Source organism: Carcharhinus amblyrhynchos, unplaced genomic scaffold, assembly GCF_965287045.1.
Source record: "Carcharhinus amblyrhynchos unplaced genomic scaffold, sCarAmb.v2.hapA scaffold_67, whole genome shotgun sequence".
NCBI classification, from domain to species: Eukaryota; Metazoa; Chordata; class Chondrichthyes; order Carcharhiniformes; family Carcharhinidae; genus Carcharhinus; species Carcharhinus amblyrhynchos.
The window spans coordinates 776,775-795,033 of NW_027649807.1; the positions used below are offsets into that span (position 1 = coordinate 776,775).

General features: G+C 49.1%; 1 protein-coding gene across 1 annotated transcript in view; it reads right to left on the reverse strand.

The window, feature by feature from the left end:
* Positions 1-18,259, reverse strand: part of LOC145337726 (disintegrin and metalloproteinase domain-containing protein 12-like) — a 221,099-nt gene that overhangs the window by 191,978 nt on the left and 10,862 nt on the right. The window contains exon 2 of the mRNA XM_080182564.1: positions 7,166-7,275. Coding sequence (XP_080038690.1) covers positions 7,166-7,275 — 110 coding nt within the window. The remainder of the gene's footprint in view (positions 1-7,165; positions 7,276-18,259) is intronic.

The window sequence follows — 18,259 nt, forward strand, 5'->3', positions numbered from 1 at the left end:
CTTTAAACTAGAAAGGATGGGGGGAGGGAACTGTGATGGGGAGACTGGGACGGAGGAGGTTCGCTCCCAGGTAGGGGAGGACCGCAGGCAGTATGGGAGGGAGGTTAGACAGGTGGTGGAGATGGGAAATGCCCAGACTGAGGGGCTGAAGTGTATATATTTTAATGCAAGGAGTGTAGTGAATAAGGTAGATGAGCTTAGGGCGTGGATTGCTGCTTGGGATTGTGATGTAGTGGCCATTACGGAGACTTGGATGTCTCAGGGACAGGACTGGGTACTTCAGGTGCCAGGCTTCAGGTGCTTCAGGAAGGACAGGGAGGGTGGCAGAAGGGGTGGTGGAGTGGCACTGTTGATCAGGGACAGTGTCATGGCTACAGAGAAAGAGGATGTCGTGGAGGGATTGTCTACAGAATCTCTGTGGGTGGAAGTTAGGAACAGCAAAGGGTCGAAAACTTTGCTGGGTGTAATCTATAGGCCGCCCAATAGTGACAGGGAAGTTGAGGTGCAGATAGGGAAACAGATTCTGGAGAGATGTAGTAATAACAGAGTTGTCGTGATGGGAGACTTCAATTTCCCAAACATCGACTGGAATATCCCTAGGGTAAGGGGTTTGGATGGGGAGGAGTTTGTTAGGTGTGTTCAGGAGGGTTTCCTGACACAGTATGTGGACAAGCCTACAAGGGGAGAGGCTGTACTTGACCTGGTACTGGCGAATGAACCAGGGCAGGTGATGGATCTTTCGGTAGGAGAGCATCTTGGGAATGGTGACCATAATTCTATCTCCTTCACAATTGCGTTGGAACGAGATAGGATCAGGCAGGCTAGGAAGGTGTTTGTCTGGAGTAAGGGGAGATACGAAGAAGTCAGGAAGTTACTTGGACAAATAAACTGGAAGGAGGCGTTCTTAGGGAAAAGTACCGAAGGAAGGTGGTGGATATTCAAGGAATGTTTGTCTGGAGCTCTGAATGACAACGTTCCGATGAGACGAGGGGGTTTTGGTGGGTCGAGGGAACCGTGGTGCACAAAGGATGTGTTGAACCTAGTCAGGAAGAAAAGGAAGGTGTACAAGAGGTTCAGGGAATTAGGAGATGTTAAAGATCTTGAGGAGTATAAGGACTGTAGGAGGGAACTTAAAAGGGAAATTAGGAGAGCCAGAAGGGGTCATGAGAAGACCTTGGCGGGTAAGATTAAGGAGAATCCCAAGGCCTTCTATAAATATGTGAAAGGTAAAAGGATAAGAAGAGAAGGGATAGGACCTATAAAAGGGGAAGGGGGAAAGGTCTGTGTGGAACCAGAAGAAATGGCAGAGGTGCTTAACGAGTACTTTGCCTCAGTATTCACGGTGGAAGCCGATCTGGGAGATTTTGTTATGGATTTGCAGCAGATGGAAAGGATTGAGTACGTGGATATTAAGGTGGAGGATGTGTTGGAACTTTTGAATTCTATCAAGGTAGATAAGTCGCCGGGACCAGATGGGATGTACCCCAGGATACTGTGGGAGGCGAGGGAAGAGATTGCAGAGCCCCTGGCGATGATCTTTGCGTCGTCAATGGAGACGGGAGAGGTTCCAGAGGATTGGAGGATTGCGGATGTAGTTCCTATTTTTAAGAAAGGGAACAGAGATAGCCCGGGAAATTACCGACCAGTGAGTCTGACCTCAGTGGTTGGTAAGCTGATGGAGAGGCTTCTGAGGGACAAGATTTACGAACATTTGGAGAGGTTTGACATGATCAGGAATAGTCAGCATGGATTTGTCAAGGGCAGGTCGTGCCTTACAAGCCTAGTTGAGTTCTTCGATAATGTGACTGAACACATTGACGAAGGAAGTGCCGTGGACGTAGTGTACATGGACTTCAGCAAGGCGTTTGATAAGGTCCCCCATGCAAGACTTCTTGAGAAGGTGGGAGGCCATGGGATCCAAGGGCCTTTGGCCTTGTGGATCCAGAACTGGCTTGCCTGCAGAAGGCAGAGAGTGGTTGTGGATGGGGCTTTTTCTGAATGGAGGTCAGTCACCAGCGGAGTGCCTCAAGGATCTGTTCTAGGACCCTTGTTGTTTGTCATTTTCATAAATGACCTGGATGAGGAAGTGGAGGGATGGGTAAGTAAGTTCGCTGATGACACGAAGGTCGGTGGTGTTGTGGATGATCTGGAAGGATGGCAAAAGTTGCAGCAGGACATAGATAGGATGCAGGACTGGGCGGAGAAGTGGCAGATGGACTTCAACGCGGATAAATGTGTAGTCGTCCATTTTGGCAGAACCAACGGGATGAACGAGTACACTATCAAGGGCAGGAGTCTTAGTAGTGTTGAAGAGCAGAAGGATCTTGGGGTCCGGGTCCACAGGACTCTTAAATCGGCCTCGCAGGTGGAAGAGGTGGTCAAGAAGGCGTATGGTGTACTGGCCTTCATTAATCGAGGGATTGAGTTTAGGAGTCGGGAGGTAATGCTGCAACTTTATAAGACCCTTGTCAGGCCTCATTTGGAGTATTGTGCGCAGTTCTGGTCGCCTCACTATAGGAAAGATGTAGAAGCTATTGAGAGGGTGCAGAGGAGATTTACAAGGATGTTGCCTGGACTGGGAGGCATGCCTTATGAAGTTAGGTTGAGGGAGCTGGGTCTCTTTTCCCTGGAGAGACGAAGGTTGAGAGGCGACCTGATAGAAGTTTACAAAATGTTGAGAGGAATAGATAGGGTGGACTCTCAGAGGCTATTTCCCCGGGTTGAAATGGTCGCTACGAGAGGACACAGATTTAAGGTGCGGGGAGGGAGGTTCAGAAGTGATGTTAGGGGTAAGTTTTTCACTCAGAGGGTGGTGAGTGAGTGGAATCGGCTGCCGTCAGTGGTGGTGGAGGCGAACTCGCTGGGGTCTTTTAAAAGACTTCTGGATGAGTATATGGGGTTTAATGAGATTGAGGGTTATAGATAGGTCTGTAGGTTGGTAGGTGATGTGATCGGCGCAACTTGTGGGCCGAAGGGCCTGTTTGTGCTGTAGTGTTCTATGTTCTATGTTCAGACTTTCCACACCCTCCGCACAATTTACTTTCCACTCATCTTCGTGTCATCAGCAAATTTCGTCACCCTACACTCAGCCCCCTCCTCCAGATCATCTATATAAATAGTAAATAGTTGAGGCCCCAGCACTGATCCCTGCGGCACTCCACTAGTTACCAACCGCCAATCAGAATAGCACCCATTGATACCAACTCTCTGCCTCCTATTAGACAACCAATCCTCTATCCACGCTAACACCTTACCCCCAACTCCATGCGCCCTAACCTTCTGTAGCAACCTTTTGTGAGGCACCTTATCAAACGCCTTTTGGAAATCTAAAAATACCACATCCACTGGTTCCCCTCTGTCTACCGCACTAGTCATGATGTGGATGTGCCGGCATTGGACTGGGGTAAACACAGTAAAAACTCTGACAACACCAGGTTTTAGTCCAACCGATTTATTTGATAGTAAACTCACAAGCTTTCGAGGGGACTCCCTCTTCGTCACCTGACGAAGAGGGATTCCCTCTTCGGTTGGACTAAAACCTGGTGTTGTCAGAGTTTTTACTGTGTTTACTGCACTAGACATATCCTCATAGAAATGCAATAAATTCGTCAAACAATTCGTCTTAACGAATCCGTGCTGCGTCTGCTCGATCAAACCGTTCTTTTCTCGGTGCCTCACTATTTCTTCTTTGATGACGGATTCTAGCATTTTTCTAACTACAGATGTTAAACTAACCGGCCTATAATTCCCTGCCTTTTGCCTGCTACCTTTTTTCACCAGGCTGATACCAGAGATGAGGGGGTTAGCTTATGAGGAGAGATTAAATAGACTGGGCCTGTACTCGGAGTTTAGAAGGCTGAGGGGGGATCTTATAGAGACTTACAAGATAATGAATGGGATGGATAGGGTAGAGGTAGAGAGATTCTTCCTGCTCAGAAAGGACAGCAGGACGAGAGGGCACAGCCTCAAGATAAGGGGGAGGGCGGTTTAAAACGGAGTTGAGGAGGAACTTCTTTACTCAAAGGTTGATGAATCTCTGGAATTCTCTGCCCGTTGAAGTGGTGGAGGCTGCCTCGCTAAATATATTTAAGTCACGGGTAGATAGATTTCTGTTCGATAAGGGGATTAAGGGTTATGGGGAGAGGGCGGGAAAGTGGAACTGATCCACTTCAGATCAGCCATGATCTTATTGAATGGCGGGACAGGCTCGAAGGGCGAGATGGCCTACTCCTGCTCCTATTTCTTATATTCTTATGGTGAGGCCACACCTGGAGTTACTGTGTACAGTTTTGGTCTCCTTACTTGAGAAAGGATATACTGGCACTGGAGGGGGTGCAGAGGAGATTCACTCGGTTGATTCCAGAGTTGAGAGGGTTGGATTATGGGGACAGACTGAGTAGACTGGGATGAAACTCACTGGAATTCATAAGATTATGGGGAAATCTTATAGAAACATACAAGATTATGAAGGGAATCGATAAGATAGAAGCAGGGAAGTTGTTTCCACTGGTGGGTGAAACTAGAACTAGGGGGGATAGCCTCAAAATAAGGGGAAGCAGATTTCGGACTGAGTTGAGGAACTTCTTCACACAAAGGGTTATGAATCTGTGGAATTCCCTGCCCAGTGAAGCAGTTGAGGCTCCCTCATTGAATGTTTTTAAGGCAAAGATAGATACATTTTTGAACAGTGAAGGAATTAAGGGTTATGGTGAGTGGGTGGGTAAGTGGGGCTGAGTCCATGAAAAGATCAGCCACGGTCTTATTGAATGGCGGAGCAGGCTCGAGGGGTCAGATGGCCGAGTCCTGCTCCTGGATATTATGTTCTTATGCTTCACAAGGAGAGGAAAGTGGAACTAAGGGAGCGAGAGTGACAAACAGGGCAAAAGGGAGAGAAGGACAAAGAATTTAAATCCAAATAATGAAGTCTGTAATTAAGAGATCATAAGACCATAAGACATTGGAGCACAATTAGGCCACTTGGCCCATTGAGTTTGCCCCGCCATTCAATCATGGCTGATATTTTTCTCATCCCCCGTTTCTCCTGCCCTTTCCCCATAATCCCTGATCCTCTTATTAATCAGGAACCTATCAAACTCTGTCTTAAAGACACTCAGTGACCCGGCCTCCTCTGCGACAAAGAGTTCCACACATTCCCCACTCTCTGGCTGAAGAAATTCCTCCTCATCTCATGTATCTATGATATCTCTGTTTTAAAGGATTGTCCCTTTAGCCTGAGGTTCTGCCCTCTGCTTCTAGTTTTTCCTACTAGTGGAAACATCCTCTCCACAACCACTCTATCCAGGGCCTCACAGTATCCTGTAAGTTACAATAAGATCCCCCCTCATCCTTCTAAACTCCAGTGTGAACAGACCCAGATTCCTAACCATTCCTCATCCGACAAGCTCTTCATTCCAAGGATCATTCTTGTGAACCTTTCCAAGGCCAGCACATCCTTCCTTAGATATGGGGCCCAAAACTCTCACAATACTCCAGATATGCTCTGACCAGAGCCTTATACAGCCTCAGATATACATCCCTCCTCTTGTATTCTAGTCCTCTCGACATAGAACATGGAACATTCCAGCACAGTACAGGCCCTTCGGCCCTCGATGTTGCGCCGACCAGTGGAACCAATCTAATGACCCTCTAACCTAACCTATTCCAATATTATCCATATGCCTATCCACTGACCATTTGAACGCCCTTAAAGTTGGCGAGTCCACAACTGCTGCAGGCAGGGCATTCCACGCCCTTACTACCCTCTGAGTAAAGAACCTACCTCTGACATCCGTCCTATAATTACCACCCCTTAATTTAAAGCTATGTCCCCTCGTGTTAGCCATCACCATCCGAGGTAAAAGGCTCTCACTGTCCACCCTATCCAATCCTTTGATCATCTTGTGTGCCTCAATCAGGTCACCCCGTAACCTTCTTCTCTCTAATGAAAATAACCTCAAGTCCCTCAGCCTTTCCTCATAAGACCTTCCCACCATACCAGGCAACATCCTGGTAAACCTCCTCTGCACCCTTTCCAATGCCTCCACATCTTTCTTATAATGCGGCGACCAGAACTGTACGCAATACTCCAAGTGCGGCCGCACCAGAGTTTTGTACAGTTGTAACATGACCTCACGGCTCTGAAATTCAATCCCTCTACCAATAAAAGCTAACACACCGTACGCCTTCTTAACAACCTTATCAACCTGGGTGCCAACCAGATAGACATCGATAGGACGCAGAGCTGGGCCGAAAAGTGGCAGATGGAGTTTAACCCTGATAAGTGTGAGGTGATTCATTTTGGTAGGACAAACTTGAATGCAGATTACAGGGTCAACGACAGGGTACTGAGGAATGTGGAGGAACAGAGAGATCTTGGGGTTCATATCCACAGATCTCTGAAGGTTGCCAGTCAAGTGGATAGAGCCATGAAGAAGGCTTATAGTGTGTTAGTGTTTATTAACAGGGGGTTTGAGTTTAAGAGCCGTGGGGTTATGCTGCAACTATACAGGACCTTGGTGAGATCACATTTGGAATATTGTGTTCAGTTCTGGTCACCTCACTATAAGAAGGATGTGGAAGCATTGGAGAGAGTGCAGAGGAGATTTACCAGGATGCTGCCTGGTTTGGAGGGTAGGTCTTATGAGGAAAGGTTGAGGGAGCTGGAGCTTTTCTCTTTAGAGCGGAGGAGGATGAGAGACAACTTAATAGAGGTTTATAAGATGATGAGGGAGATCGCTAGAGTGGATGTGCAGAGACTGTTTCCTCGGGTGGATGTAGCTGTTACTAGGGAGCATAACTGTAAGGTTCATGGTGGGAGATATAGGAGGGATGTCCGAAGTAGATTTTTTACTCAGAGAGTGGTTGGAGTGTGGAATGCACTGCCTGCTGTGATAGTGGAGTCGGACACTTTAGGAACTTTCAAGCGGTTATTGGATAGGCACATGGAGCACACCAAAATGATAGGGAGGGGATAGCTTGATCTTGGGTTTGGACATAGCTCAGCACAACATTGAGGGCCGAAGGGCCTGAACTGTGCTGTAATGTTCTATGTTTTTATGTAAACAAATTGTTGGATAGATTGATGGGATGTAGCAGACTGCAGCAGACAGAGGTGTCGGAGCCTGTGTTAACGCATTCAGAATGTAGAGCTTGTTCGATTAATTACCTGAGGCAGTATCGCGACACTGCGTTTCTTTTTCCCAGCAAGGACTTGCGGGGTTACAAACTTGTAATTCTTCAGTTCTTCAAGTAGTTTTTTCTGGAGAAATCGATAACCTGTGTGAAATATAATGAGAATGTCATTGGCATTATAATAAGGATTAGGTCATTTGACTAAATTAAACTCCATCTGCCATTCGTCAGCCCACTGGCCCAATTGATCAAGATCCCATTGCAAACAGAGATAGCTTTCTTCACTGTGCGCTATGTCACCAATCTTGGTGTCATCTGCAAACTTACTAACCATGTCCCTTGTATTCTCATCAGCACTGATCCCTGAGGCACACCGCGGGTCACAGGCCTCCAGTTTGGAAAATAACTCTCTTTCACCACCCTCTGGCTTCTGTCAAGAAGCCAATTTTGTATCCATTTAGATACCTCACCCTGGATCCCATGAGATTTAACTTTATGTGACAAAATACCATGCGGTACCTTGTCTAAGGCCTTGCTAAAGTCCATGTAGACAACATAAGAACATAAGAACATAAGAAATAGGAGCAGGAGTAGGCCATCTAGCCCTTCGAGCCTGCCCCGCCATTCAATAAGATCATGGCTGATCTGTCGTGGCTCAGTTCCACTTTCCCGCCCTCTCCCCATAACCCTTAATCCCCTCTCTTATCAAAAACCCATCAACCCGTGTCTTAAAAATATTTAGCGAGGCAGCCTCCACCACTTCAACGGGCAGAGAATTCCAGAGATTCACCACCCTTTGAGTGAAGAAGTTCCTCCTCAACTCTGTTCTAAACCGCCCCCCTTTTATCTTGAGGCTGTGCCCCCTAGTCCTACTGTCTTTTTTGAGCGGGAAGAGTCTCTCCACCTCTATCCTATCCATCCCATTCATCATCTTATACGTCTCAATGAGATCTCCTCTCATTCTTCTAAACTCTAACGAGTACAAGCCCAGTTTATTCAGCCTCTCCTCATAGCTCAACCCCCTCAACTCCGGTATCAGCCTAGTAAACCTCCTCTGCACTCCCTCCAAGGTCAAAATATCTTTGCGCAGGTGCGGCGCCCAAAACTGCACACAGTACTCCAGCTGCGGCCTCACCAATGCCCTATACAGCTGCAGCAAGACCTCCCTACTTTTATATTCAATCCCCCTCGCTATGAAGGCCAGCATCCCATTCGCCTTCCTGACCACCTGCTGCACCTGCAGGCTGGGTTTTTGCGACTCATGCACAAGGACCCCGAGGTCCCTCTGCACCGTCGCCTGCTGCAGTTTTTCGCCACGTAAGTAATAGTCCTTCCTACCATTTTTCCTACCAAAGTGGACCACCTCACACTTGCCAACATTAAATTCCATTTGCCATTTCCTGGCCCATTCGCCCAGCCTATCTAGATCCTTCTGCAGACTCTCCACACCCTCCGCACAATTTGCCGTTCCCCCAATCTTGGTGTCATCAGCAAATTTCGACACCCTACACTCGGTTCCCTCCTCCAGATCATCTATATAAATGGTAAAAAGCTGAGGCCCCAGCACCGACCCCGGGGCACTCCACTAGTCACCAACCGCCAATCCGAATAGCACCCATTGACCCCCACTCTCTGCCTCCTATTTGACAACCAATCCTCTATCCACGCTAACACCCTACCCCCAACTCCATGTCCCCCGACCTTCTGCAATAACCTCTTGTGAGGCACTTTGTCAAACGCTTTCTGAAAATCTAGAAAGACCACATCCACCGGCTCTCCTCTATCCACCGCCCTAGACACATCCTCATAGAACTCCAGTAAATTTGTCAGACACGACTTCCCCTTAACGAAACCGTGTTGCGTCTGCTCTATCAAGCAATTCCCTTCAAGATGCCTCGCAATTTCCTCCTTAATGACAGATTCTAACATTTTACCTACCACAGACGTTAAACTAACCGGCCTATAATTCCCCGCCTTTTGCCTGGCACCCTTCTTAAACAACGGCGTAACATTAGCCGTTTTCCAATCTTCCGGCACTTCCCCGGAATCCAGCGATGTTTGGAAAATAACCACCAAGGCATCCACTATCACCTCCGCCATTTCTTTCAGAACCCTCGGATACATTCCATCCGGTCCTGGGGACTTGTCCACAATCAGCCCCTCCAGTCTGTCGAGCACCACCTCTCTAGTAACAGTAATGTCATTAAGACCCTCCAGTCCTACCATCTTTCCATTGCTAACACCCGGCAAATTATTCACGTCCTCCTCCGTGAAGACAGAAACAAAAAAGTTATTCAATACCTTAGCCATTTCCCCATCCCCTACCACTAGGTCCCCTTTCTCATCCTCTAAAGGACCAACATTCACCCTAGCCAGCCTCTTCCTTTTTATATATTTATAAAAACTCTTGCTATCCTTTTTTATATTAAGCGCTAGCCCAGCTTCATAGTTTCTCCTACCCTCCTTTATCAACTTCTTTGTCAATCTTTGTTGACATTTAAACCTCTCCCAGTCCTCTTCTTGCCCACTACTCTTAGCTACTCTAAACGCCTCCGCTTTTAATTTAACACTTTCCTTCACCTCCTTCGTTATCCACGGCTTATTACCTCTCCTCCTACAATCCTTTTTAACCATCGGAATAAATTTCCGTTGAGCACCAACAAAGATCTCCTTAAAGATCCTCCACTGCTCCTTAACAGACCCTCCCTCCAACGCGCTCCCCCAGTCCACATTCGCCAATTCTTCTCTCATCCTACCGTACTCCCCTCTATTCAAACAAAGGACGCGTGTCCGGGAACCCACTTTCTCCTCCTCCATCTGCACCAGAAACTCCACCATACAATGATCACTCTCCCCAAGAGGATCCTTCACCGCAAGGTCCCTAATTCTACCCGCCTCATTACATAGCACCAGATCCAAGATAGCTCGCTCCCTCGTCGGCTCCAACACACACTGTTCGAGGAAACTATCCCGGCAGCATTCCAAGAACTCTTCCTCGAGCCCCCCATGTCCAACATGGGTCGACCAATCAATATGTAGATTGAAATCCCCCATAACTACAGCCATCCCATTCCTGCACGCCGCACTTATTTGTGCGTTAACAGCCCGCCCCACCTCCAGATCATTATTCGGGGGCCTATAGACGACACCCACCAGCGTCTTCCTCCCTTTGCTGTTCCTAATCTCCACCCACAACGATTCCACGTTCTGCTCCTTGGCTCCAATATCATCCCTTGCTACCACCCTGATGCTATCCTTATGTGAGGCTCACTGGTCTGTGGTGTCCAGGCGTTTCCCTGCAGCCCTTTTTAAACAAAGGCACATTTTGCCACTCTCCAATCTTCAGGCCTCACAGACACCCAGATCCCTCTGCCCAGAACACACATCACACGTGAGAATACCATCCACCAGGTACACAGTACATACTCGTGCAACTCAGCCAACATTGTCTACCTGATACGTTGCAGGAAAGGATGTCCCGAAGCATGGTACATTGGGGAGACCATGCAGACGCTACGACAACGGATGAATGAACATCGCTCGACAATCACCAGGCAAGACTGTTCCCTTCCTGTTGGCGAACACTTCAGTGGTCACGGGCATTCAGCCTCTGACCTTCGGGTAAGCATTCTCCAAAGCGGCCTTCACGACACACGACAGCGCAGAGTCGCTGAACAGAGACTGATAGCCAAGTTCCGCGCACATGAGGACGGTCTCAACAGGGATCTTGGGTTCATGTCGCACTATCTGTAACCCCCGTGACTTGCCTGGGTTTGCAAAACCTCACTTACTGTACTGTCTGGAGACAATACACATCTCTTTAACCTGTGCTTAATGCTATCTCCTCTCACATTGTACCTTTAAGACTTGATTAGATGTAAAGAATTGCATTCTAATCAATATTCTGTAAACTGTGTGTGTCTTTATACGCCCTTCCTTCTCTGATCAGAACCTTCCACACACCTGAACACTGTTTCCGAAAGCTTGTGGGATTAATATCAAATAAACTGGTTGGACTCTAACCTGGTGTTATGAGACCTCTTACTGCAGAGTCAGGCACCCAGATCCCTCTGCCCCGAACACACACACACACACACACACACACACACACACACACACACACACACACACACACACACACACACACACACACACACACACACACACACCCAGATCCCTCTGCCCCGAACACATACACACACATGCACACACACACCCAGATCCCTCTGCCCTGAACACACACACACACACACACATGCACACACCCACACACACACACACACACACCCAGATCCCTCTGCTCCAAACACACACACACACACACACACACACCCACCCAGATCCCTCTGCCCTGAACACAGACACACACACACACACACACACACACACACACATCCCTCTGCCCCAAACACACACACATACACCCCAGATCCCTGTGCCCCAAACACACACACACACACACACACACACACACACACACACATCCCTCTGCCCCAAACACACACACATACACCCCAGATCCCTGTGCCCCAAACACACACACACACACACACACACACAGAGATCCCTCTGCCCCAAACACACACACACACACACGCACACACACAGAGATCCCTCTGCCCCAAACACACACACACACACACACACATACACACCCAGATCCCTCTGACACACACACACACACACACACACACACACACACACACACACACACACACACACACACACACACACACACACACACACACACACACACACACACACACACACACACACACACATCCCTCTGCCCCGAACATAGAACATAGAACACTACAGCACAAACAGGCCCTTCGGCCCACGAGTTGCGCCGATCACATCTATACCTACCAATCTACAGACCTATCTATAACCCCCAATCCCATTAAACCCCATATACTCATCCAGAAGTCTTTTAAAAGACCCCAGCGAGTTCGCCTCCACCACCACTGACGGCAGCCGATTCCACTCACTCACCACCCTCTGAGTGAAAAACTTACCCCTAACATCACCTCTGTACTTTCCTCCCCGCACCTTAAATCTGTGTCCTCTCGTAGCGACCATTTCAACCCGGGGAAATAGCCTCTGAGAGTCCACCCTATCTATTCCTCTCAACATTTTATAAACTTCTATCAGGTCGCCTCTCAACCTTCGTCTCTCCAGGGAAAAGAGTCCCAGCTCCCTCAACCTAACTTCATAAGGCATGCCTCCCAGTCCAGGCAACATCCTTGTAAATCTCCTCTGTACCCTTTCAATAGCTTCTACGTCTTTCCTATAGTGAGGCGACCAGAACTGCGCACAGTACTCCAAATGAGGCCTGACAAGGGTCTTATAAAGTTGCAGCATTACCTCCCGACTCCTAAACTCAATCCCTCGATTAATGAAGGCCAGTACACCATACGCCAGTTACAGACAGCAGGGGGAAGTTGTGTGTGGAACCGGAAGAGATTGGAGAAGTATTGAACCAATATTTCTCTTCGGTGTTCACGCAGGGGGACATGAATATAGCTGAGGAGGACATTGGGTTGCAGGGGTGTAAAATAGACAGTATTACGGTTGATAAAGGGGATGTGCTGGAAATTCTTGAGGGGCTGAAAATAGATAAGTCCCCTGGTCCGGATGGGATCTACCCTAGGATTCTCTGGGAGGCTAGAGAGGTGATTGCAGAGCCTCTGGCTCAGATCTTCAGGTCGTCATTGGTCTCTGGTGTAGTCCCGGAGGATTGGAGGATAGCGAATGTTGTCCCATTGTTTAAGAAGGGGAACAGAGACTTTGCCGGGAATTATAGACCGGTGAGTCTTACTTCTGTTGTGGGCAAGGTTTTAGAAAAAATTATTAGGGATAGGATTTATAGTTATTTGGAGTGTAATGAATTGATTAGAAATAGTCAGCATGGTTTTGTAGCAGGTAGGTCGTGCCTTACTAACCTTATTGAGTTTTTTGAGAAGGTGACCAAAGAGGTGGATGGGGGTAAGGCAGTTGACGTGGTATACATGGATTTTAGTAAGGCGTTCGATAAGGTTCACCATGGTAGGCTTCTGCAGAAAATGCAGATGTATGGGATTGTGGGTAATCTAGGAAGTTGGATCAGGAATTGGCTATCAGATAGGAGACAGAGGGTGGTGGTGGATGGTAAATATTCATCATGGAGTGCAGTTACGAGTGGTGTGCCTCAGGGATCTGTTTTGGGGCCACTGTTGTTTGTAATTTTTATTAATGATCTGGATGAGGGTATAGTTGGGTGGATTAGTAAATTTGCTGATGACACCAAAGTTGGAGGTGTGGTAGATTGTGAGGAAGGGTGTCATAGTCTGCAGGGAGACTTAGATAGGTTGCAGAGCTGGGCCGAGAGGTGGCGGATGGAATTTAATGCGGAGAAGTGTGAGGTAATTCACTTTGGTAGGAGCAACAGATGTGTCGAGTATAGGGCTAACGGGAGGACTTTGAATAGTGTGGATGAACAGAGGGATCTAGGTGTGTGTGTACATAGATCCCTGAAAGTTGGGAATCAAGTAGATAAGGTTGTCAAGAAGGCGTACGGTGTCTTGGCGTTTATTGGTAGGGGGATTGAATTTAGGAGTCGCAGTGTAATGTTGCAACTGTACACTACTCTAGTGCGGCCGCACTTGGAGTACTGTGTGCAGTTCTGGTCCCCGCATTACAAGAAGGATGTGGAGGCTTTGGAGAGGGTGCAGAGGAGGTTTACCAGGATGTTGCCTGGTATGGTGGGGAGGTCCTATGAGGAGAGACTGAGGGATCTAGGGTTGTTTTCGTTGGAAAGAAGGCAGCTAAGAGGGGATCTTATTGAAACATATAAGATGATTAGAGGTTTAGATAGGGTGGATAGTGATAGCCTTTTTCCTCGGATGGAGAAAGCTAGCACGAGGGGGCATGGCTTTAAATTAAGGGGGGGTAGCTACAGGACGGATGTCAGGGGTAGGTTCTTTACCCAGAGGGTGGTGAGGGATTGGAATGCCCTGCCTGCTGCAGTTGTAAATGCGTCTAGTTTGGGGGCGTTTAAGAGATCTCTGGATAGGTTTATGGACGAAAAGGGATTGGTATAGGCTAGTGGGTCATTGTTTTTGTAACTGGTCGGCGCAACATCGTGGGCCGAAGGGCCTGTTCTGCGCTGTAATGTTCTATGTTCTATGTTCTATGTTCTATACGCCTTCTTGACCACCTCCTCCACCTGCGAGGCCGATTTAAGAGTCCTGTGGACCCGGACCCCAAGATCCTTCTGCTCTTCAACACTACTAAGACTCCTGCCCTTGATAGTGTACTTGTTCATCCCATTGGTCCTACCAAAATGGACGACCACACATTTATCCGTGTTGAAGTCCATCTGCCACTTCTCCGCCCAGTCCTGCATCCTATTTATGTCCTGCTGCAACTTCTGACATCCTTCCAGACCATCCACAACACCACCGACCTTCGTGTCATCAGCGAACTGTCAAGAACAGAAGGTTGGTTAGGGCAAGATTAGGGCCAGTTATAGACGGCAGAGGGAAGTTATGTGTGGAACCGGAAGAGATTGGAGAGGCATCGAACCAATATTTCTCTTCGGTGTCCACGCAGGGGGACATGGATATAGCTGAGGAGGACACTGGGTTGCAGGGGAGCAGAATTGACAGTGTTACAGTTGATAAGGAGGATGTGCTGGATATTCTGGAGGGTCTGAAAATAGATAAGTCCCCTGGTCCGGATGGGATTTACCCCAGGATTCTCTGGGAGGCAAGAGAAGTGATTGCAGAGCCTCTGGCTCTGATCTTCAGGTCGTCGTTGGCCTCTGGTACAGTACCAGATGATTGGAGGATAGCGAATGTTGTCCCATTGTTTAAGAAGGGGAACAGAGACTTTGCCGGGAATTATAGACCGGTGAGTCTCACTTCTGTTGTGGGCAAGGTTTTGGAAAAAATTATTAGGGATAGGATTTATAGTTATTTGGAGAGTAATGAGTTGATTGGAGATAGTCAGCGTGGTTTTGTGGCGGGTAGGTCGTGCCTTACTAACCTTATTGAGTTTTTTGAGAAAGTGACCAAAGAGGTGGATGGGGGTAAGGCAGTTGACGTGGTATATATGGATTTTAGTAAGGCGTTTGATAAGGTTCACCATGGTAGGCTTCTGCAGAAAATGCAGATGTATGGGATTGAGGGTAGTCTAGGAAATTGGATCAGGAATTGGCTAGCGGATAGGAGACAGAGGGTAGTGGTTGACAGTAAATATTCATCATGGAGTTCGGTTTCGAGTGGTGTGCCTCAGGGATCTGTTTTGGGGCCACTGCTGTTTGTGATTTTTATTAATGATCTGGATGAGGGTATAGTTGGGTGGATCAGTAAATTTGCTGATGACACCAAAGTCGGAGGTGTGGTAGATTGTGAGGAAGGGTGTCATAGTTTACAGGGAGACTTAGACAAGTTGCAGAGCTGGGCCGAGAGGTGGCGGATGGAGTTTAATGCAGAGAAATGTGAGGTAATTCACTTTGGTAGGAATAACAGATGTGTTGAGTATAGGGCTAACGGGAAAACTTTGAATAGTGTGGAGGAGCAGAGGGATCTAGGTGTATGTGTACATAGATCCCTGAAAGTTGGGAATCAAGTAGATAAGGTTGTTAAGAAGGCATACAGTGTCTTGGCGTTTATTGGTAGGGGGATTGAATTTAGGAGTCGCAGCGTCATGTTGCAACTGTACACAACTCTGGTGTGGCCGCACTTGGAGTATTGTGTGCAGTTCTGGTCCCCGCATTACAGGAAGGATGTGGAATTACCCCTGTAACTCCCCGCTAGTTACATTTCACCGTGTCCGGGGACTGACCCCTGTAACTCCCCGCTAGTTACATTTCACCGGGTCCGGGGACTGACCCCTGTAACTCCCCGCTAGTTACATTTCACCGTGTACGGGGACTGACCCCTGTAACTCCCCGCTAGTTACATTTCACCGTGTCCGGGGACTGACCCCTGTAACTCCCCGCTAGTTACATTTCACCGTGTCCGGGGACTGACCCCTGTACTACCCGCTAGTTACATTTCACCGTGTCCGGGGACTGACCCCTGTAACTCCCCGCTAGTTACATTTCACCGTGTCCGGGGACTGACCCTGTAACTCCCCGCTAGTTACATTTCACCGTGGTCCGGGACTGACCCCTGTACTCCGCTAGTTACATTTCACCGTGTCCGGGGACTGACCCCTGTAACTCCCCGCTAGTTACATTTCACCGTGTCCGGGGACTGACCCCTGTAACTCCCCGCTAGTTACATTTCACCGTGTCCGGGGACTGACCCCTGTAACTCCCCGCTAGTTACATTTCACCGTGTCCGGGGACTGACCCCTGTAACTCCCCGCTAGTTACATTTCACCGTGTCCGGGACTGACCCCTGTAACTCCCCGCTAGTTACATTTCACCGTGTCCGGAGACTGACCCCTGTACCTCCCCGCTAGTTACATTTCACCTGTCCGGGACTGACCCCTGTACTCCCCGCTAGTTACAGTTTCACCGTGTCCGGAGACTGACCCCTGTAACTCCCCGCTAGTTACATTTCACCGGGTCCGGGACTGACCCCTGTAACTCCCCGCTAGTTACATTTCACCGTTGTCCGGGGACTGACCCCTGTAACTCCCCGCTAGTTACATTTCACCGTGTCCGGGGACTGACCCCTGTAACTCCCCGCTAGTTACATTTCACCGGGTCCGGGGACTGACCCCTGTAACTCCCCGCTAGTTACATTTCAACCGTGCCCGGGGACTGACCCCTGTAACTCCCCGCTAGTTACATTTCACTGTGTCCGGGACTGACCCCTGTAACTCCCCGCTAGTTACATTTCACGTGTCCGGGGACTGACCCCTGTAACTCCCCGCTAGTTACATTTCACCGTGTCTGGGACTGACCCCTGTAACTCCCCGCTAGTTACATTTCACCGTGTCTGGGGACTGACCCCTGTAACCTCCCCGCTAGTTACATTTCACCGGGTCCGGGGACTGACCCCTGTAACTCCCCGCTAGTTACATTTCACTGTGTCCGGGGACTGACCCCTGTAACTCCCCGCTAGTTACATTTCACCGGGTCCGGGGACTGACCCCTGTAACTCCCCGCTAGTTACATTTCACCGTGTCCGGGGACTGACCCCTGTAACTCCCCGCTAGTTACATTTCACCGGGTCCGGGGACTGACCCCTGTAACTCCCCGCTACTACATTTCACCGTGTCCGGGGACTGACCCCTGTAACTCCCCGCTAGTTACATTTCACCGTGTCCGGGGACTGACCCCTGTAACTCCCCGCTAGTTACATTTCACCGGGTCCGGGGACTGACCCCTGTAACTCCCCGCTAGTTACATTTCACCGTGTCCGGGGACTGACCCCTGTAACTCCCCGCTAGTTACATTTCACCGGGTCCGGGGACTGACCCCTGTAACTCCCCGCTAGTTACATTTCACTGTGTCCGGGGACTGACCCCTGTAACTCCCCGCTAGTTACATTTCACCGTGTCCGGGGACTGACCCCTGTAACTCCCCGCTAGTTACATTTCACCGTGTCCGGGGACTGACCCCTGTAACTCCCCGCTAGTTACATTTCACCGTGTCCGGGGACTGACCCCTGTACTCCTCCCGCTAGTTACATTTCACTGTGTCCGGACTGACCCCTGTAACTCCCCGCTAGTTACATTTCACTGTGTCCGGGGACTGACCCCTGTAACTCCCCGCTAGTTACATTTCACCGGGTCCGGGGACTGGACCCCTGTAACTCCCCGCTAGTTACATTTCACCGTGTCCGGGGACTGACCCCTGTAACTCCCCGCTAGTTACATTTCACGTGTCCGGGGACTGACCCTGTAACTCCCCGCTAGTTACATTTCACCGTGTCCGGGACTGACCCCTGTAACTCCCCGCTAGTTACATTTCACCGTGTCCGGGGACTGACCCCTGTAACTCCCCGCTAGTTACATTTCACCGGGTCCGGGGACTGACCCCTGTAACTCCCCGCTAGTTACATTTCACTGTGTCCGGGGACTGACCCCTGTAACTCCCCGCTAGTTACATTTCACCGTGTCCGGGGACTGACCCCTGTAACTCCCCGCTAGTTACATTTCACCGTGTCCGGGGACTGACCCCTGTAAC